The 24,045-nt window shown below is 35.4% G+C and overlaps 1 protein-coding gene across 1 annotated transcript in view; it reads right to left on the reverse strand.

The window, feature by feature from the left end:
• LOC145260699 (inverted formin-2-like) overlaps nucleotides 1–6,765 on the reverse strand; it is a 135,318-nt gene extending 128,553 nt beyond the window's left edge. The window contains exon 1 of the mRNA XM_080119100.1: nucleotides 5,911–6,765. Coding sequence (XP_079975226.1) covers nucleotides 5,911–6,397 — 487 coding nt within the window. The 5' untranslated portion in view covers nucleotides 6,398–6,765. The remainder of the gene's footprint in view (nucleotides 1–5,910) is intronic.
• Nucleotides 6,766–24,045: the final 17,280 nt, after the last annotated feature.

A 24,045-nucleotide genomic window follows, 5' to 3' on the forward strand; every position in this document is an offset into this window, starting at 1 on the left:
AAATTGTTTACACATATCGCTGTATTCCTACCGCTTTAGTGCGATTCTTTCAGGAATATGACATCCAAACTTTATCATTATATTTTATTTTGAATATCAGCACCTGCATAACGTCCATGAGTTTGCGTCGTGAATGATACAAGGCTCCACACAAAATCCTACGAGCAACGATTGAAGGCTCTACATCTGTACGAGCCAAAGCGAAGGCAAATGCTTGCCGACCTTATCCTCGACTTTAACAGTTGCGCGGCAACTACAGCGTACTTTTTGACTGTTTATTCACACATGCTTCGCAAAGAGAGCTTAGTAAAAACTAAGAGGAATTGATTGCCAAAAAAAGCGAACAGCAAGCAGGCGACCAAAATGCATCATAGCCGTTGATCTTTGGATAATTACCTATCACATGAGCAGTAAAGATGCAAAGAGTGCGATCGTTACGTAAAACATGGTCGATAAGAATTTAAATATAACTTTAGAAAAGTCTTACTTCAGCGTGGTCCCCACTGAATTCAGTAAAAGATTCACCTAGTCACTTATATCTCGATAGAAAATAAACCAGTATTACCTGTCCATATTTTAGTTTTTATGAAACATCCTACTAGAGGAGGTAATAATGATACCTACCATATCCACGTTAAAGTTGCTGTGGATAAACATTAGAACGGCGTATAGGTGTATTCATCTATATAGCGTATTTACTTTACTTTTATATAGTTTTTTGCCCTTTGCTAGTTTTAACAAATGAATTTGATTTCAATAGATTTCATTTCATTTGATATAAAGTCCTGCAATTTTTGTAAATTTCAAGTAAATATTTTTCAACCAAAATTAAAAGGTGGTGAATTTTAAAATATTTACTTTTTTAAGTCTTTCATTAAACAATCCTTTATTTAATACATGACAAGAGTTGCAATCGTTAAGTTCAGAAACTGTAAGAATTATTTCAAAAGAAAATTGTAAATACCTAACAATTGTCTTTGCCGAATTATTCATTTCTAATTGATGCAGTTAGACATTTGTCTATTTTTGTTTTGGAAGAATTTTCTAGTTCTCTCGCACAAATTACTCGACTTAATCAACAATTAATTCCTGTCTGGTTTTATTGCAGACTTTAACTGAAGACAAACAAAAACAAAACCCCCATCAACAATTGTTACTTCAATTACGGCAAATGGGCAACACTCCAAATTTTCATTGATTCCAACTCGTTTTGATACCCCCTTCTCTGTCTCTTCCCAGTTCTTTATCTTCTTTCCACTCCTTTCAATCACCACTCCCCTGTTTAGCAAACTAATCTTTCAAGGTAAAAATAAAGAATTTCTCTCTTCCTATTTTCTTCTCTATCTCTCTCTCTCTCTCTCTCTCTCTCTCTCTCTCACACACACACACACACACACACACACATACACAAGTTCGCAAAGTTTTTGTAGTTTTGTACAAGACCAACATTGGTACACGAGAAAATATTTTGGCTGTTCAAAGTGAAAGACATTTTAGTGGCAAGAAGAATTCAAATATGACTGAATACAAAGCACAGAAAACACCTGGTATTCTACAAATGATCTCCCAATTTTTGTACTGGCCAAGCTCAACGTCCCTTAACTTCGGCGATCTAACGGAAATCGGTCTATCAACGTGGTTATGCCGCGTGTTAGTTTTAGTAATGAACCAAAAATATTAGATGCGGGTGTCTATTGTAAGTGGGTCGAATGGGACAAAAATATCCGGTAAACATAGGTCAGTATTAAATGATATATAAATTTTATTTGGGTTTCTTGCGAGATAAAATTGTAAAAGCAGTGTAATTATGAAAATTTTCCATGAATCTAAATTTAGTTCTATTGTGACTCCATAGACTTAACAATAGCAGTTTCACTATTAGTAAGAATGTTGTAAGTGAACACCATTATCCACCTACACAGCACCCATGAGCGTACGCACATCGTTCTCATACACATGCCGCACCCGAACACGCGTATATATTTTTGAAGCAGCACACGCCCGAAGGAGGAGCACAATAATAGCAAGAATTTTTATTCATCGGGGAAATCAGAAATTTGCTGTTCAATCTTAACAGTTATGAATAAACACACAATTAACATAAACATAAGCAAATATATCAATAGAAACGAATACATAAAACCCACAGAAACTTTTTCCGAGTTTCGATAGCCAATATTTTTAAGAAGATTACTATTTTCAACAATTACAACATGCTAAGGATCATCATTATGACAGTTATTATACATTGCGACACAATGGCGTGTTAAAATATCCCCATTGGATCATTTATAAATGTAAAATATCGAATTTAGCAGCAAATCTTGAGAAATTAGAATCTCTAAAAGATTTCTATCATTCAAATATTTATAAGAGAACTGGACTCATGAAAAATATTTTAGAAAACTACTTGGCGAATATACCTGGCGAACAAAGTGAGAGATACAAGTTTAAAGAAGAGTTAGAATCTTTTTTTTACTAAAACCCTCTGCTCGAATGTATGAGGTGACGGATAAATGTCTGGCACCCAGTAGGATACCCCATCCCTAGCAAAAACTAAATGATGAGAAAAATGTAAAAGTATATATATATATATATATATATATATATATATATATATACATAAACACAAACACACACACACGCACGCAAAGTAACATAAAGACGAATCGCGTTTCTACTAAATCGAAAGTAAAAAAAAACATGCATCGATTGTTTTATGAAATGTGTGTTCAAACTTTTATTCAAATTGTCATTTCTTATCAATGGAATTTTAAAGAATAATACACTCTGGTTGCTGAAAATTTGAAGTCAAAATTTGAATATATTTAATTTACAATTGTTTGTGGGTTATTTTATTAAAGAATAAAAAAGAAAGAAGGGGCATAAGAAAGAAGATGGAGAAAAAGGCACAAGAACAACAACAAAAGTGAGAAAAAAAAAACAAAGAAAAATACCATAAGACAGGAAAGGAAGAAAAAGAACAAAAACAAAACAAAAAGAAAAGTAGAAGAAAGAAAAAAACCATAGGAAGTGAAAGAAAAAAGAAAACGAAAAGAGCAAGAATAAAATAAAGGATTAAAAAAAGAAGATACTGAATATATTTCAAATAAACTAATGTGTCTCTATCTTTTTGTCTGTCTGTTATTCTGTCCGGTTATAGAATAAAAATCGAGCCCTATAACAAGATCAAACTCTTTTTAGTAAAATTTCCAAGTGTAACATAAATTTGATATTCATTTATTTTACAAAAATATCGTTTAATTTGTGTTTGCTGTAGATATGAATTTTGTTTAAATTAAAAAATAATTTTAAAAAACTAGGATCGACTTAATAAACCGACTTGATCAGTTAGAAACTGTTCTGAAGACGAAAATAAATTAAATCGTGTAATTTTCATACGAAAATATGTGTTGATTTGCATAGAATCTGCATAACAACACGCAAAGGCATTTCATGTTCTTACATACGTTAACACTTTTCACACATATCCTAAAAAAATAAGTCGTCCGAATAGCAAATATAGTCATATGTGTTATATTTAGTATCTTTAAACTTAACAATTCTGATCTTATCCATTTTAAAATGAATTGTTCTAAAATAAAATTATGTCGCTCCACCGATTAAGAATATTTAACTGACAATTATTTGTACAGTAAAAATACATTGGAAATTTATCACTTTTAATAGACTTAAATTGTTACATTGCCATATAAAGAAGAAAAGTATTATTTTGTTTATTAAAAATATTTAGCTGAAAATGTTAATTATTTGCACGAAAAAAAAATTTTGCACGAAAAAAAAAAATAGTATTAACACTGATAGGTATTTATTATTTGAAAGTAATAGTAAATTATACAGATGTATTTAGAAAACCGATGAATTTTAATTGGATCTGGTTTGTTGTTATTTAATACCATAATAACTATATTTTCCATAAATACAAGTGTATTGATTGATTAAATGAGATATTATCATCGATTTCATGATTATTGCTAAAATCTAATTTTGTAGCTGAATTTTAAGGATAAAAAACATAACAAAACTTTAGTTGCAATCAGAGAATGAAATTAGTTGAAAAAAAAAACGATAAAAATTATTACCAATCATATCTTCTGTGTATTCCTGACTAGCGGAGGAGGGGACAGCTTTGCCCGGTCATAAAATACGCTTAAATATGATATTTAATTTCTCTGGATTTCGTATATATCATTACAGAGTAATGATTTCAAAAGTAAAAAAAAAAGTATTTAGGTGCCATCAGCTAGAATCGAAACCGAAAGCAAAACCTGTGGTGTGCAAAGCTGGTGACGTTACCACTTTACCAAGGTGTCACGCATAGGAAACTGTTAAAAATTAAAATTTAAAAATAAACTAAAATGTATAACGATTTTTTCAATTTTCACCCATTTTTTTGCCCCCTTAAAAATTATTTTAACCAGTTAAAGACCCATAAGAGAACAGTCCTTAAAAAAATCCAATTATTTGAGGACCCTAGCACCGCTCTGCAACTTTTAGTTTCGGAGGAGATAGAGTTTGAAAATATGGAGACAGACATATAGCCTTTTATATATTAGACTAGTGGAAGGCGTCGGGCTTTGCCCAGTCGTAAAATACGCTTAAATATGATATTTTAATTTATCCAGATTTAGTATATATTATTAGAGAGTCGTGATTTCAAAAGTTAAAAAAAACTTATTTGGGTGCTACCAGCTAGAATCGAAACCGAAAATGTAGCATACAAAACTGTTGACGTTATCGTTGTACCAAAGTGACACACAAACGTACTAATTAAAAATTAAACATTAAAAATAAGATGAATGTACAAAATGTATAATGATTTCTTTCAACTTTGACCTATTTTTGACCCCTTAAAAACTATTTTAACCGGCTAAATACCAATAAAATAACGACCCATAAAAAATCCAATCATTTGAAGCCCTTGGAGCTGCTCTACGACTTTTAGTTTCGGAAGAGATAAAGTTTGAAAATATGGAGACAGACAGATAAATGGACAGATATATAGCATTTTATATATTAGATTAGACGGCGAAGTTTTCGGTTTTAGAAAAAAAGAAACTTTTGTAATAATTCTCTTAATTTTTAAAAACATTTTCGTTTTAAACGTCAATGCATTGTAAAATGAACTCTTATTTAAAAGTTGAGATGAGTTCCATACTTTATCACGAAAATAATATTCCTGAATTTCCTAAGCATCTAAGAAAAATTCGAGAAATATTTTGTAAAAGATCAGAGACAAATTGTTAGGTTTGGAGTCCTGTACAAAATAGATAAATTATAGACTTTTAACGCGCTAAAACACTGGTTAAAACAGGTAAAACATATGGTCCGTTGACTTAGAATGAGTACTTTATGCCAAATTGATGAATGAATATGGTTAAATTTGTGCTAATTTTTGCATTAAATTATAATCCCTATTAATCATAACTGTGCATAGAACGAGCATCATAATAATAAGTTCGCTGCACTATATAATTACAAAGCTTAATACAAAGTTTCAGCTAAATTTTTCCAGTAGTTTCGCGTAAAACTTCTAAAGTAAATGTGGTATTGTAGTAATAAGTCCCTATTAAAACCTAACTGTTCATCAAACTGATACCATAATACTTGGTTCGCGACACTTTATCATGCTGAAAGTCCATACAAAAGTTTAGCTAGATAAGTCAAAAACTTTCTGAGAAAAAGTAGAACGTGCGGTCAGACAATAAAATAAGAGAAACAGATTGATGAAAATAAAAAAATATGTAAAAATTTGATAACTGAAATATATTTAGCTTTATTTAAAAGCATTTTAATAACTCACCGCGTTGATAACTGGGGTTCGTTTTATAATATGACCAGAAGAAAAAAAAAACAATGAAAGATTTATAATTATGAAAACTATTTTACCTGCCGCAAATCTCCGCCCAAAAATGTTGTCCCTTCGGTGCTTGTTCCTCAGCAAACAATCCAGACCAATTTTCGAATTGGCTACTTCCCTGATACACATTGTACATTCCATCCGAAGGACCATGTCACTAAGATGCGGGGTTCGTACCTCAGTTAGTTGCCGAAGGCATTGGAATAACAAACCGAGTCCATCAAACTCCAAAAATTCCTTCATCCAATCTGCATCACTACATTTTATAGCGCGACATAACTTTCCCAGACTTTGGACGGTAGGGTTTCGAATCCACCAAAGAAATATGGTAGCATCACTTTCTTCTGGTTTATCGCAATTTCCAGTTCCTTGACCATCTTCGTCCTCGTCAGATGCGGCTAAAGACTGACCCAACACGAATCCGTCTGAACGGGCACGTTTCGCTCGATCTTTTTTGCGTTTCGCAAAACGACTCGCCTTTTTGCTGGGTCGCATTTGAACTGGTTCTTCACTCATTTTGTGTTTCTACTGAAATAACAATCTGTTATTTCTTCTTTTTCTTTAGTTGAAATGTCTAAAATATCTATCCCTCGTTATAATTTCAACTTATTTCTGTTAATATTATCATACAGTCGTGAATTAATTAACCCTCGCCCGATGAAGAAATCAAATCGCGGCGTTATTGTTTTTTTCATATTTTTTTCTTTTGATGTGTAGTCCGACGCAACTTAAAAGTTATAGCTTTCCTCTTCTCCTCAGTCGTTTGGTAACGCTACTAACCCCCATGTTAAGTGACTGACTAACTACAGCGCATTGAAAAGAACGCTCACGCGGGCTGTGTTACTTTCAGTGCGTTCGCTAAGCGTATGAGTAAGAGGTAGAATGGTAAGTGTTATTATGTGCGCTTCTCTCGTTGCTGGCTTTTCATAACACCCTCCACACACACATTTCTTTTGCTCACCTCTATCATTCTTTCTGTTTCCCTCACTTTTGACATTTGTTGCTACAATCTCGGCAGTCAAAGAGAACCAGAATGAAGATATGGATAATGAGGAGAGAGAGAGAGAGAGAGAGAGAGAGAGAGAGAGAGAGAGAGAGAGAGATAAAAAGACGTTTAAAAATAGTCAATGGTGGTGAGTTGTACTTCGGTCTGAGCAAGAGAAAACATCCTCTCCCTTCCCACCTCCTTGGGAACATCATCCTCTGTAGTAAAACAAATAAAATACAAATAATGACGCGCAGTTTCTTATCCAATGCGGGTGAAAATTAAACGCTAACACAATTTTATTATCATACAACATTTTCCACTTAAAGAGAAAAAATGCGGACGAATGGTGAATGGTAGATTTACTAATTTTTATTTTTCACTTTTTGCTTCTTTTCTCGATCATTCGTGAAACTTTTTGAGCGTAAAAGATCGTTGATGCTACATTTTGTTGCCGACAAGTATACGCGCATGCGTTACCCAGTGTGTATCTCATAAATAATTCTTTGTTTCGTATAACTGAAAAACGAAAAAGAAAAATATTTTAATTTCTGGCGTCAGGTAAAGAAAGGGCGGAAATTTATCATGTCTAAACATGCATTTTTTTGTGTGTGTGGTGGAAAAGATCGCCATGATATACAAAGCCGCAAAGTGAAACGGATTCGAAAGTGAAAGAGTGGACAATGACATTCATAAAGGTTGGCAAATAAGAGAAAGGCGTAAAGAGATAGAAAAAGAAATTAAGAGGAAAACTGAAGAAAAAGAAGAAGAAAGAAAAAACGAAAAAGATAAAGAAGGACAGGGATGCGGGAAAGAAAAAGAATAAAGAGAAGATGAAAAAGACAAAAGAAGAAGAATGGGAAGAGAAGTGAGAAGAGGAATGAGGAAAAAAGAGGGAAAGAAAGAACAGAAGAAATAGGAGAAAAGAGAGAAATAAAAAAGGAAAGTAAAGAGAGGAAAGGAAAGAAGAGAAAAATTAATAAAAAAGAAAAGGTGAAACAAAAAAGAATAAGGGAAAGAACGAAAAACAAGGAAAGGAAAAGAGAAGGAATAAGCAAGATAGTGAAATAAATAAAAGAAAAAGAAGGAAAAGAAGGAAAATATAAAGATGAAAAGAAAGTAAAAGAATGTAAATGTAGAAGAAAAAACGATTAAAATAAAGCGATAGAAAAATATACACAAAAACAAACGAAGGAGAAGAGGAAGATAAAAAGAAAAAAATATTATAAGAATGAATTAATGAAAATAAGCTCGCGATTAATAAATTAACTGAATTATGAAAATAAAAATATAATGCAGAAAGAAAAATACAAAATACAGATAGTAAGAATGAATGAAAGGAAGAGGAAGAGGACGAATAGAAAAAATTGAAGTAAAAAAATATATTAAATAAGGGGAAATAACTCTTCTGACAGAATGAAAAATAAAAAGAAAAAAATAAAGTACAACAAATTAACCTGAAATGAGAGAAATGAAAAATAAAGGTGAAATAAGGAGGACATTTAGGAAATATATAATTAGAAGCCGTTGTAATCAATGGCGACTCCTGACGTTAGATTATAGGGGTGCTGGTATGTTTTGTTGTAGTGGAGATTTAGCGTCCGTCTGCAACCGAAATCACTGCACTTTTTACCTCAAAATTATCAATTATATTGCGTCATATAACGAAAGATTTACAAATCTAAAAAAATATTTTAATTATAAAACATCATATAATTATGAAATTTTAATTCATTTTGAGTGGCGGACTAATTAATGAATTTATATTAAATAATTGATGTCAATTATGTAACTAGTATGACTCATTTTCAGATTTCATGAAAAATTATTCTTAAAAGGAAACAAGATTCTAGCAGAAAATGTGTTCCAAAATTTTTATTTTGCTTTTTATTAATTGAAAACGTAATTTTAAAATATATTCACAAAACCTACACGAAGCCTTTTAAAATTAAGAATCAAATTAAATATTACATTTTTATAGCGAAATAATTTGCTATTAAAATGAAATATCATATATCATCTGTATGTATGTATTTAAAAACCTTTGTGTAGAAAGCATGTTTTCAATTTTTCATATACGTCTAATTCAAATATTTGATAAATAAACACTAAGCAAATAATTTAATATTGTGTTGTTTTTTATGCTAAATTGAAAAAAAAATCACATGTACACATGAATGGAGCATTTTGCAAATCGAACAATCGTTTTGATTGGGAATGATTATTTTAATGACAAGAAGTATTCAGATCCGATGGTTCTGGGTCTTATGATTTTTATGACTTCCGTTTGAAGTCATAAAACCTCGAAATCTTCCAAAAATTGGTGCTTAGCGTACATGAAGAAGGACTGGCATGTGTAGGAGGAATTCATACCTTGCAAATAAAGGAACGTCATCAATGACCCTTTGGTGGACAGACAGAATACGTTTCCCACTGCTACTCATCAACCGTTGCTTAATGAAGCAGTTCATCAGAGCACTAGATAAGTATGGTGACTGCTTCACTTACTTCTGGCAGATTTTTCCAGGATTGATCATGGAGAAGTTGGAAGCTGATATCTTTAATGGTCCTCAGATTTAGCAGCTCATAAGAGATACAGAGTTCGAAAACACAATAGACAAAGTGGAATTGAAAGTGTAGAAGGCATTTTTCTGATAGTGAAAAACTTTATTGGCAACAATAAGGCTAGAAACTACACAGAACTTGTCAACAATATGCTGACTGCTTTCAGAAACCTGGGCTGCAACATGAGCGTTAAGCTGCACTACCTATTTTTACATATTGACAGGTTTCCTGAGAATCTAGGTTCAATGAGTGACGAACAGAGAGAGAGAGATTTCATCAGGGTCTAAAAGAGATTGAGACCAGGTATCAGGGTCGCTGAGATACAGTCATGATAGTTGATAAGTGTTGAAATCTGAAGAGATATCTCCTTGTCGCTCAGCATGTCAGTACAGTTGGAGAAGCAGGAACTCGGAAGGGAATTCTAAAGTCCAGCGGTTCTGGGGAAGAAACTACTAGTGTAGAAGGCTCTCTTACATCTAGAGATCTCAACTGTGAAGGGGTGGGATTTTGCTGCTTGTCGGGTTTTACGGGGGTACTTACGTCGAGGGGGCACACGTGCTTGCAGTTCGTCGGAGCATTCACCATTCTAATACTTGTAGAACAGGCAGAGGGATGCTACATTACGTCGATGGGACAGAGGCTGAAGCTTAGATGACAGTTCAGGACCTATTAGGTTGGCGACTCTTTTTTGAGACTAGTAGCAGATGTACCAGCCAAAATATGACAACAATACTCCATACATGGGCGAATGGTGGCCTTATAAAGGTACAGGATGCTTTCGGACGTTAGTAGCTAATAGCACTGTAGAGAGAACCTATCTTTTTCGTAGCGTTTCTGTCAATGCTCTCAATGTAACTTTTCCAATTCATGTTTCTTGTGAACGTTTGGCCGAGGAGTTTAAAAGATGTACTCTCAGATAAAAAGTCTTTGGCCATTACTATTGGTGGTAGAGAAGGTTTCTTGTAGTTATTGAAGGAAACAAGTTTAGTCTTAGCAGCATTGAATGTGACCACCCATTTTAGTCCCCATTCCGCTACAGCTCGGAGGTCATCCTCTAGTGTTTCTGCCATTTCTCTAGATATGTGTTCATTTGTTTTTCTGTCGTGTCAGTTGTAGAGAGTGGTGTCATCAGCATATATACCCATCTCACAGACAATTTTGTCAGAGAGGTCATTTATGAATATTAGAAATAATAGAGGTCCAAGGATAGACCCCTGAGGCACTCCCGCATTTATATCATATTGTTTAGATGTACGACCGTCAAGGACAACCTAGATTTTTCTCTTATTTAAGAAGGATTTAATACGTTAAGTATTTTCCAGTGATACCGTATGATCTGATTTTCCTGAGAAGATCTTCGTGCCATACTCTGTTAAAAGCCTTAGATATATCTAGATCTACCGCTCTACCCTCCCCTGCTTTGTCAAATGAATGGTATATATGCTCTGAGACTAGAGTTAGGATGTCTGCCGTTGAACGGGCTTTCCTAAATCCGTATTGTTGGTCGGTCAGAAGTTTAACATCTGTAAGGTGATGGACTAGAGCTTGGTTAATAATGGACTCAAATATTTTGGCGAAAAGTGGGAGGAGGCTAATGGGGCGGTAATTTACTGGGTCCGTTCTTTCACCAGAATTCTTGAAAACTGGTACCACAGAAGCAGTTTTCCAGCAGGCAGGAAAGCAAGATTCCTTAAGGCATTTGTTGTAAAGTTTGGAGAGAACCGGCGCTACTTTGGCGGAGCACTTTTTTAATAGCACAGCCGGGATGAGATCTAGTCCACATGCTTTTGAAGTGTCAAGATTTTTTATGATATCATGCACCTGATATGGGGTGATTTCCAGATAGTCTAGTGTGGCGTCTGTCCGCAAAGAAAAGTCAGGGAGGGGGTGATTTGCAGGGTCCAGTGTGGAGTTGAAGGCGAACCGACTGGCACGCATATAAGCCTTCTTGGTTGCTGAGCAAACAACTTCATGATTGTTAGATAGTGGGGGAATTGTTGATTGCCAATTATTTACTACACTGTTCTAGATTTTCCAGAAGTCACGGGTTCCTAATTTCGTTCTTTCGATGCGTTTTTGTAGTTTCAGTTAATTCTCTTTTAGCTGTCGATATTTCTTTATTGCAGTTATTTCTGGCTTCTATATACTTCTGTCTATTTGAACTGGATTTATGTCAGTTAAGTCTGCGGTATGCATGCTGCCTTTGCGTGATGGCAGCTGCCCAAGTAGAAGTAAACCATTGGGGAGAATGGGGCTTGCTATAAAACTTCCGCGTGAGAACATGTGCTTCAATTGCTGTTTTGAACCACTCAGTGGTCTCATGTACGCACTGTTCAACAGGAAGTGAGAAGATATTTCACCATGAGGCACCTCTGATAAGGTCCCTGATGGCTTCCCAGTCAGCCTTTTTATAATATCTTGTTGTTTTGAGTAATGGCTCTTCCGTTTTGGCTCTAGAATTTAGTGCGATTTCAACTATTATCACTACATGATCACCATTTCCAAGTGGGCTGTGGGCATTCGTAACGCAATTTGTGGTCAGAAACAGATCTAACAGTGATGCGTGTTGTTCTTGCTGGTCAGGGAAATGGGTTGGAAACCGTCTGTAATAGGGAATGAGATATAGAGAATATATCTGTTGTGCTACCAGCTGCATCTGTGTAAGTAGAAAATCCAAGCCAGTTGTTGTGGTGAACATTGAAGTCACCAAATACATGCACTCGTGTCGAGGGAAAGTGCTGTATCTATGCTGCCAGAGACTTTGTTTATTAAGGTACACTCCTGGGTTGAGGGAGAGCGGTAGAGAAAATAAAAGAAACTAATGTTATGTTGCATGTTAAGTCTAAAGCACATAAAAGTTTGATCGTCAGTTTCTAGTTTTGTTTCTCTAGTCAAGAGGAGGGTATTTCGAATATAGACTCCAAGCCCGTGCATATGTCTGTCAAAGTTCTTACGGCAGAGTGGGAGATATCCGGGCATAGTAGTAGAGGGGATGGAGGAGTGTCGGTTAGTCTCACTTAGTGCTAAGATATCCGGGGTATTTGTTAGGAGAAATGCTTCAATGTCATTTGAATTAGTTCTTAGCCCACAGATGGTCGTAAATGCATGCCTCAAGGGAGGAAGCAATTTGGTTTTGTTTGAGTTTTGTCCTGGTTTAAGCGTAATTTTAGATTGTATTGTCATCATTCTTTTGTTTTTTTCTTTTTAGAGTTTCAGTTTAGGCAGGGGTGCGGAACAAGTGTTTATGCAGAATACTAGACATGCAATAAAAGTAGACCATCAGCTGACCCTCCATCTACTAGGATTGTGGCTTCAGGAAAGCCCACCGGGGATGAGTGCAGGGCCCATTTTCCATGCGCGACATGGCACTGAAAACATCCCGATATTATTCAACTGTTGATGGAGCAGCCGCTCTAAGCGCTACCAAAGAGTTAGTACTATCAGTCCGGAACAGCAGCCAGGAACTGTCAATCTGGTACCCTCAACCCATCAGACGATGGTCAACCCAATCTATCTGAACTGGCATTTTGGCATTCATGCACTCCCAAGCGTCCAGTTTAGAGGGGTGGGTTGCGTCGGGAGAGGGGAAAACACCGTTCATTGCCCTAGTTAGGAAAAAAGATCGACCATTGAGTGTTTCTGTCGAATCACTGTGATTCGACTTCTACGCCTGGCTAATAGGCAAAGAAGGAGTATGGAAGCCGGGCGATAGGCAGTGCCTATCTATTCCTTAAGCAGTTTAGGTTTGCAGACCGGTAATTTGTTTGAATCACCAGCTCTAGGAAGGTTGTCAAGGCCTCCCTTCTCTTAGGTTTAGCTTCAGAGTTTTCCTTCTCCTAGACGGATGACCTGAGAAGATCGACAGGCCCAGCAGCACCGAGAGGGTAGTTAATGTACTGGTTTAGTATGTAAAAGTTATATATCTACTGATAAATTGCACTCCTCAAAGTGACATTACTATTTCATTGTTACTGGGGGAGGGGGAGTAAAATTTCATGCAGTGGAAGCAGCTATATTTGCAACAGGTTAGTTGGATGGAGTTAGTATATGGTTTAATATTTTTCCTTTAAATTTAGATTTTTTCCTTATTTTTATGTTGGCTTAGGAATAAGATAACGCGTTACAGGATGGTTTGATATTAAGAATTAACTAAATATGTGATTGCCCAGGCTCTGGGTGTTTTAGATGGCAGGAGGGTTAAGATGTATCTTCAATGTAGATACAAGTAACGTCATTTTTGATATGGTGTACAATACAGTACAGGTATAATTGGAAGTAAAATTATAAGCTATGTCGTGTTCAGTGTGTATAATACAGTAAATAGGTATATGGGCAGATTTCATGCAGATGCGAATATATGGAGGCTGTAGGTATTAAGTATGTTTTCACTTCTAACGGGGATATCTTCAGCTTTTCGTTTGAAAATCATGAAGTTGTATTTTGCATTACAGAGTATCGGTTCCGTTTCTGTATTTATTGCAAAACTAAGGAATAGACAGCTATTGCTATGTAATGTAGATAGATGTAAACAGTGTATTGATTTTCCATTAATAGTTAGCATTAGATAAAAAAAATCCATTTTATTTTAATACTACCTTTTAACAGTGTTCGTTTTCATTTTTTTCGTTGAATACATTTTCGTAATTAAAAATTTGTGATAAAGAAACAATTGTAAATGTAAGTGAATAAATCTAGCTTCCTTTTCCCAATGTATCCCTGGAATTAATTCAATGTTTTTATAACGCACAAAAGCAATATTATTCAATATCAGACAATCGGAATTTCTCGAAGAAATTAATTAAAATAATTAGCTTATATTCCAATAAAGGGGCCATTATTTTAGTCGATATAATTTAATAAGTAAATTATTATTTATGAATGATGCTTATATCAGATACACTTTTAAAATATATGTGTAAAAGCAAATACAGCTACATCAACCGATCAAACGATTGAAGTGCTATTTTGCGACTCACGGTCGACTGCATCTCCTGGTAAGCGATAATGGTCCAAATTTCACCAATTAAAGTTGGTTCAAAAGACAAAACAGCATCAGACACAAGCTTGTAAGCCCACGTTATTAGGAAGCAAATGGTCTAGCTGAATGCTCATTTTGACTAGTCAAGAATGGCCTAAAGTAGATGTCAGGAGGAATTCCGAAAATATATCTATCATGTTTTTGCTGACATACCAAACAGAACAATACACAACTACAAGAACTACTCCTACAGATTTGTTGATGAAGCGAACATTATGCATTAATAACAACATGAAGTCTGCTGGTGTGGACCTTAGTCAAAAAGACCACAAATTGCATCATAGTATATCTGCTCGGAGGGTTCGGTTCTATCTGAAACCATGTTCTTCGTTTTTGTCATATTGTGGAAAAAATATCTCCCTTATCCTTTTTGATACGACAGGAATTTGTTGTTCGTAATTATGGAATAGAGTCAGATCTCGTCCTTTAATCACCAGCCCAGGGTTTAAACTTCTAATTTGAAACAAACCAGAACTTGTAGAAGCGGAACTGCACATGCGTTCAGATGCAGCATACCGAGATGGAATGCCCTTTTCTCTTCCCTCCAACCTCTTTCCTACAGAAGAGGCATTGCGAGCCTGACTCTGCTTTATTGTTATTTTCATGGCAAATGCTCAGCTGAGCTTCAATATATGATCCCCCCTCGCCAAACTTTTATGAAAAACACTCGTCTAGCTAAAACCACTATCAATAATTTCCCACACTTTTTATCTGTGCCTAAACCTAAATGTAGATTCCATGAACAAAGCTTCTTTCTTAGAACTGCACGCCTCTGGAACTCATTGCCTGCTTTCCAGCTGACTACAATCTGATTGTCTTCAAGTCCAACGTAAACAAGTTCTTGATAAACCGTCCCTCTAAGTAATCCAACTTACAAAATTTCCACTACTTATGTTTACTACTCTATAATCATATTCACTAATGTATACCCATTAACCCTTATCCTTGAGTGGCCCCGGGCCTTGATGTGGTGATTCCTGTGTAAAAAAAAATCTCCATTGAACAGAAAAATTCACCTATCAATGTGGGGCTGCCACAACGTTAACATCAACTGTCCTGCAACGCTAAAGTAGTCGCATACTTAGACCATTAAATGTTTTAGCCTTGACTAAAGATATGGATATCCATTAAGTTAAATAAAAAAGATGGAAGCTTCTCTTTCGTTTTCTTTAAAAACTGCAGCGTTCTAATACACTTGTAAAGTCTGAAAGTCATAATAAAATGTAAAATCAATACGTATATTTTGTTTTGTTTTTTTCTGGTAAGAAACACCATACAAGTTTTAATAATAATAATAATAATAATAATAATAATAATAATAATAATAATAATAATAATAATAATAAGTAAGCAGATTTCTACTGGAAGGGCGAGGAGGGAACTGGGAGCTTGGGAAGGTTGATTGCTACACAATTCTCAGAAAAGACTAATAGTCATGACTAGGGCTAGGACAAAAGCATATTCTTTTCATTGTTTTGACTCTCGTATGTGTATCCGTTGATAACTTATATGCTTTTATATAGAGTGATGTGGTTCTCGGTTGATTAATTGAGTTTAACTGTGCCAGATATATACTCGAGAGTCAAAACAATGAAACGAATATGCTGTTGTCATAGCCCTAGTCATGACCAGTGAGAAATCAATGGTAAGTGACTGTTGCGATGACTCAAAGATTATTTTTAATTGTTATCTGAAGAGTTGGAAATCTTAAGTACTCTAATACCCCCAGATCCCAGGTACATCACCAGTTATTATCAATGAGCAATGAGTGCATAATAATAGTTTTAAAAATCACGATTTTACGAAATTTTAGGAAATGTATAAGCAAAACTGACATAACTTGTGGGCACCATCAGTGATATTTCTACATTGAATGGCATAGCGTTGAACTGGTAATGATTCACCTGAAATAATATACATGGAAGTAAGCTATTTGATCTTTAAGGGCCGATAATACACAAGACAATATGGTGGTATATGTGCAAGAGTGTGTATTTATAAAAGTACAAAATATTTAGTTGCAAAAAGACTGTTTGAGACTGAGTCGTGATTTCTTCGTAATCTTCTCTTTACATAATGACTAGGAAATCCATATATTCAGGAAATTGAGTAGATGACCATCACACTATACTTCACTTTCTAGGTTTGCTCTATATGCGATTATTAATTTTTTTCTTTTAAGATTTATTTAAATTAAGTCCGTAATCTAACGCTTTCTTTTTTATGTTTGCTGCCCAGAACCTGTTTTCAAAATGTATATGTAAAATATGTTGAACCCGGTATCTATTAATTCGTTCTCTGAGGTATTATTCTCAACAGCGTCTGAATATCGTTTCTTCATTTGGCCCATATGTTTTTATGGATAAATTTGGATCCTTTTACGATGTAAACATGTTTCCAATCAGTTTATTGGCTATTCTTATTTCCCAGTAGGATTTGTTTTTCTTGGACACCCGAAAAAAATGTTCTACAACCTTGAAGCGCTCCTTCGTAATTTTTCCCACTTATCGTTTTCGTATGGACAGGCAATTAAACACAACTTAAATCATTTTTCTGCCGACGTTATGAAAGATGGAATACTTATTTCGGGTCGTCCTATATACCTTCAAAATTCTTAATGACCTATTCCGTAGTTGTACACATCGCGTTTTTATGTGCTATTTTGAACGTATCTACAAATCTTGTTGCCTGATCATTACTTCTCGTATGGCATGGCACGATCGTGATATGCCCCACTACAAATGTTTAACAGGATATTTTAAATTCATTAGCTTCGAATTGCTTTTCTTTATTATTTACAATATAAGCAACGGCCTTGAACCGGGAGAATAGATCATGTAAAAACTATTTAGTGAGCCATCAAAATCTATGTGGATCCTAGATCACGGTTAATCAGTTTTCGGTCAGGGTCTTAACATTATAGGCGATGTCTTTGTTGCCAAAGCACAACTTTTACATAATGTCATCGCATTTTCAATATATTTGTCTGTGATTGTCCAATACATATAACTTCTTATAAGCCTTTTCATTCCCGAAATGCCTGGGTAATTAACATGAAATTATTTTAGTATTCATTTCTGTAATACTGTAGGAACAACTACATTTTATTGTTTATTTTATTTTATTTTTATGCTAATTTCAAATCGTCGTCTGACTCCTTAGTCCTTTATTCTTATATTGTGACTGGAAGCTGCGTTACACAATGTATTTGCTATTCTACCTAAGTTTGTGGAGAGTTAATCACTGTGTTTTCAAGCCATTCAACATATTTTATGACAAACATTAATAATCTGTCAGCACGACTGATTTTTTTACAATAAATTACTCCATTTTCTATTTGGAATTTACGATAATTGTTCCCTACAGTATGTTTGTACTGTGCGTCGGTGAACCCTTTTTAGCCTATAAATTATTAACAGTGGTTTATCGTCATTTTGAAACATAAAATGTCTTTTGTAAACGAAATAATGAAACTTGATGACTGCAGAAGTAATATGCAATGCTTCACTCGCGATTTGTGGATAACTCTTTTTTGCATGTACAAATGTATGAGACGCGTGAGCGATAAATGCTTGAGATTTTACTTCCATTTCGTATAATGTGCATGTTCCCATGTCACACGTATTAGTATAAGTATCTATAATGATTTCGAGATCTAGATTGTATTACGTCAAAAATAATTCTGATATGAATTTTTTTTTCAATTACTTTATGCCATTCTGGCGTCAGATTCAATCATTTTCTTCTTTCATTGTTCATTAAGAGGCACTAGTAAATCTTGAATGTTTCGAATGAACACATTCTAATAATTTTATAAACCAATAAAATAAGACGTAGTGATGATACGTTTTCATGAGCGCGCACATTTTTCGTCACACTCGCTCGCTCTGCATCTGATGTTCTAACATTTTGGTCTATAATATAACGAAGATATTTTATTTTTGCATAAAAATGCCGCACTTTCTATCCTTTAATTAAAACATATTGCTCTGCATTCATTTAAATACTTCGTATATGGATGATTTCTGTTGCTCTACACTTTTACTGATCATTCAAATATCATCTACTAGATAACGAAAAAGGTTCTGTTTTTTTTTGTTTGTTTGTTTTTGTTTGGGGGTGCCATTGAACGAAGTTGAAATGTATACAAAATACGTGCAGCAACAGTTTTCTTATTCGGACAATCTGAAGTAGAAGATCGCCATGGGCATGGAATATGTGCCTACATCAAAGATGGCTTTCCATGTGGTAAGGATATCTCCAGAGAAGACCCTAATTTACTTTATATGTGCTTTCGGGTTGCACTAGCTTACACCACTGCATTTATATTTGCCCTCTATCGCCCCCACAACAGTGGAGTTACTATTTTAAGAGCATATCTGAGAAAATTGACCACATCCTGTCTGCTCATCCTTTGGCTAACATTCACATTTGCGGTGATTTCAATGTCCATAATGTGGAATGGCTGACCCACTCAAATAAAACCGATGACGAGGGGAGGTTTTGTCACGATTTTGCCATTGCCTATGACCTCACTCAGATTGTTCACGAACCCACCTGTGTGCCCGATACACCCGGTCAATATGCAAGCCTTCTAGACCTTTTCCTCACAACTTCCCCTGAGCTGTGTTCATGTTCCGTTCTATCTCCTCTGGGATCCTCTGACCACTCTGTTGTAGCAGTTAAAATAAAAATGAAATGTAATAAGTCTTCAGACGTACCTCTCCACCGTACTGTATATCGATACTCTATGGCTGACTGGGATAGCTTCCGTACATTCATATCTGATTTACCTCTGCATTCCATGTTTAAAAAGTATGTGTCCTCTATAGTATGGTTAATCATAGACATAGACCGATTCATACCATCCAAAAAATTCCAGCAAAAACTTAACAGCCAGCCATGGTTCTCCCCTGAATGTGCTGCTGCCATCGCGCACAGAAATCACTTTTTCTATAGCTACCAGCGTAATAGATGTACTGAGATTAAAGCTGCTTTCAGGACTGCCAGCAACCACTGTAAAATAGTAATAAAACATGCAAGAGAGCTATATGCTCAGTCTGTTAGATACAAAGTAGCTGATCAGCGGCTTGGTTCCCACCAGTTTTGGCAAATAGCAAACAGGATCTTGAACAGAAGTGTGCGTTCTATCCCAACTATCATCAATGGACCTGAGGTCATCTCGTCAGCATCAGACAAGGCCAGAACTTTGCAGCTAATTCTACCCTATGCGACAATGACCATAAACTCCCTGTATTTCCTCCTATAACAGACAACACGCTATTCAACATACAAATATATGTGTGTGAGGTTGCCAAGCTAATCAAGAACCTTGATTCCAGTAAAGCAACTGGCCCTGATGGAATTCCAATTATAGTGCTGAAAAAGCTCCAACCAGAACTTGCCCCCATACTTACAAAACTGTTTAAGCAGTGCCTTAAGGAGAAGTGCTTTCCAACACCCTGGAAAACCTCATCAGTATGCCCTGTATTTAAGAATTCGGGTGAAAAGTCACCTCCCTCTCAGTACAGACCAATAAGTCTCCTGTGTGTCATGAGTAAGTTGTTCGAATCCATATTAAATAAAGAAGTCGTCAACCACCTCAACACAAACAACCTTTTTAGTGACATGCAATATGGTTTCCGCTTTGCAAGATCTACAGATGTGCCAACGGTTATATCACACAGGATTAGTGTATCTCTTGACAAAGGTTTCCTTTCTAGGGCAATTGCTCTTGACATATCAAAGGCCTTCGATAAGGTATGGCATAAGGGTCTACTTCACAAGATTTCCAGCTACGGTATTACCGGAAATGTTTTCTCAATCATTAAATCATTTCTCTCTGATAGGCTCATAAGAGTAGTGGTTGATGGGCAGAAATCAGAGGCCCACAGTATTAATGCTGGAGTCCCTCAGTGGTCTATCCTGGGTCCAACTCTCTTCCTGATCTACATCAATTATCTCCCAAAACACATACTTAAATCATTCGTTGACATTTATGCTGATGACACGGTCATCTATGGCAACACATCAAAGGCCGTAAATGACAAAGTTCTCTTTAATTATCTCTCCTCTGATCTTGAGCTCGTGGTACAATGGGGGAAGAGGTGACTGGTCGCTTTTAATGCATCCAAAAACCAAGCTTCTATCTTTACATCATCAAAGCTCTGATCCCTATCTGGCATCAATTGAAATGGATAGCTCTCGTCTTGGAGAGGCTCCATGTTTTGACAAGCTTCTGGGTTTGACCTTTACTCCTGATCTGAAATGGAACATGTACATCAAATCTGTTGCCAGGGACGCTGGGAAAATGGTGGGATCCTTCTACCGCTCCAGAAGATATCTCACTACTGATGCAATTCTCTATCTGTATAAAAGCCAAGTACATCCAAGGATTGAGTACTGCTGTCAGATCTAGGCAGGAGCTGCTAAAAACAGCCTATCCTGCCTTGACAGAGTACAAAATAGACTTCGTGGTTTAGTGGGGGATGCCCTTTTCTCTTCCCTGCAACATCTCTCCCACAGAAGAGACGTTGCGAGCCTATCATTGTTTTATCGCTATTTCCATGGCAGGTGCTCGTCTGAGCTTGAATCCTCGTCCCCCCTCGCCAATCTCTCACGAGAAACACCCGTCTGGCTGAAACTACTGTCAATAATTTTCCCCACTCTTTATCTGTGCCTAAATCCAAACGTAGATTCCATGAGCAAAGCTTCTTTCTTAGAACTGCACGCCAGTGGAACTTTCTGCCGTTTACCTGTTTCCCACCTGACTACAACTTGGACGTCTTCAAGTCCAACATAAACAAACTCCTGACAAACCGCCCCCTTAAGTAAGACACTCTATCAAAACCCCCAATATTAATGATTACTACAATACTATCTCATTGATTACTGTACACGCAATAACCCTTATCCCTGAGTGGCCTTCGGGCCTTGATAAGTCGTGACCCCCATGTAAAAAAAAACATCAGACGTTACAAAAACACGCGCACCATGCCCGGCCATCAGTTGTACTTTCTTGTCACAGTACCGTACACTTATTCAATCGGGTGCTTACCAGTGGAGAAAAATGGATATTATACAAAATTCCCAAGTGTTCTAAATATTAGTTGTCTCCTATGAATGCTGCCCTTCACACCGCAATGCACCCACACAAGATTATGTTTTGTGTCTGTTGGAGAGTTTATCAAGTTGTTCTAATAAATTGTTACGAATTGACCATACGGTTACTGGAATCCTATACTTGCATAAATTGAACGTGTGCAAGAGGCATTGCGCCAGAAGGAGTCAGCAGTGGTAAAGCGCAAAGGTATGCTTTTCCACCATTACAATGCCAGGTTGTATATGACACGAGTGGTTTGAGATACCATACAGCAAATTAGATGCTAGACTTTGTGCAATCCACCTTATTAACTTAATCTTGCGCAATCTGATTACTACCCCTCCCACTTCCTGAATAATCATCTTCGTGAGAAATTTTTCACCAATGAAGCAGACTTGCGCCAAGGTCATGCGTTCTTCTTTTCCTCGAAAACCCTATTGCAAGGAGATTGAACAGTTGAAGACGAGTTATCAGGTGCTGGATGCTGATGGCGATTACTTCAAAGACTAAACATAAGTTACACATACTGTGAAGCGTTTTTTTACGGGGGGGGGGCTTGAAAAACAGACATGACTTTTTGGATACCTTGTATATACACAGTAGCAAGTTCCAGTCTGCTTAGTCAATTACTTGTTGAAAAATTACAAGTGCAGACTCAACATCAAAGAGATATTTCGAATTTGTACAGATCTTAGCGGTATTTATATGAAGTAACTTAGGTCGCTCAGTTTGATTTAATGACGCGAATGGAACAATTAGTTTCTCTGAAAAAACTTTAAATATTTAGTTTTAATTCAAACTTATTAGTCACGTTTTTACATTTTCCTGATCCACCAGAAAAATATTTCTGAAAATCCTTCTTTTAGTTTTGGCTTTATCTCCTCTTTTTCGGTATATACATTTTGTATATTTTGACAAGAGTTAATGGGCTCCAGTCAATTTTGAAAAAATTGTTATACACGAGAGTGTAATTCTGAGTCTTTAGATTTCTCTGTACTAGAAATAGTTTACTTCAAACTATAATTTTGTGTTTTTGCTGGGTAATGCATCCAAGTTTGATTGATTTATGACACACAAAAAACTATAAAATTCTACTTCGTTCATCCTGAGTTTCCTTCGATTAGTTAAAACTTTTTAAGACCAACTTAAATCTTTTTCTTTCTCTCTGTGTTTGTCTATTATGATAGTAATACGGTTATCTATAAACGCATACAAATTCTTAAACCTTTCTACTTAAGTCGTATTTAAACTCTCTACTTCAGCTATGGGGCGTACCTAACTAAATCTGGTTGGTTTCAATTTTACTGGAATCAGCGTTCCACCCAGAAAAACACGTTTAAACTGTATTGGTCAGAATAATGGCACAATTCATATTTTCATAAAATACGAAAATTGTAGAACCGTTGCGTCATTTTCTGTAAACAGCATCAGCTACGTGATGGCATTAATTTATGTTTCTGTTTTAAGAATTGTAAACTTTGACCTCTTTCCATGCGTTTTTTTTTTGTTTAAAAATAATGATTAGGTACCTTACGAAAAAAAAAATTAGGCTAATGAATAATTCAACAAATTAAAGAGGACATCAAAAACGAATTTCATTTTTCATAACTGATTGAATAAAAAGTAGTGGGCGACAATATAATTATTCTCTAAGCATTCCAAATTTCCTAACACAATAATTATAAACAAAGCTTACTATGTTCGTCTGAATTGAATAATTTTCCCCGTGTTTTTTTTTTTTTTGCATTTATGTTTATTGCAAAGTTTTTTCTAAAAATATTAAACTTATATTTAAATATTTTCTGATAGTTTATTATGCACTTTTATATAGCTTTTATAGGCATCCATATGTAACATGATTAAATCCCTCCTTTATTATACCTTCCTATCTCACAATTTGTATTAATAGGCTCCTTAATCACCATCCTTGTTAACTCACATTATCCACCTTTCCACAGCCTCCTACCGCCCACAAAATTCCAACCCTGATAAACCCATCCATAACTCCCTAATCAAAACCCTAACAGTAACTGAATGGACTCTAATAAGCATCATAATAGCAACAACAAAAATAGGATAAAAATCCGTTAAAACACTCCCCCAAGAATCACCTTAAAATATTTCTTATATCCACATTTTAGTAGTACTAATCACCCCTTAACAATTTTACAATAGGTAGTCTAAACTATAATTACCAACATCAAAATCTAAGAGTACCCTTATGTTTTGGCCTTATAATATGTAACTCATAACTCACTTTCCCTGCCACTATATCGCGAGGAACTTAATCATTTAAGATTATTCATTTAGGATTTATTATATATATATATATATATATATATATATATATATATATATATATATATATATATATATACTAGCATTTCATCCCAGCGTTGCCCGGGTGTTTGGAGGTGTATGCTGAGTAAAAAAAAAAGCGGTTAATTTTTTTAACTTATACGCCTATTATGACC

Source organism: Euprymna scolopes, chromosome 3 (genome assembly GCF_053919585.1).
Source record: "Euprymna scolopes isolate OS-2025 chromosome 3, ASM5391958v1, whole genome shotgun sequence".
NCBI lineage: Eukaryota > Metazoa > Mollusca > Cephalopoda > Sepiida > Sepiolidae > Euprymna > Euprymna scolopes.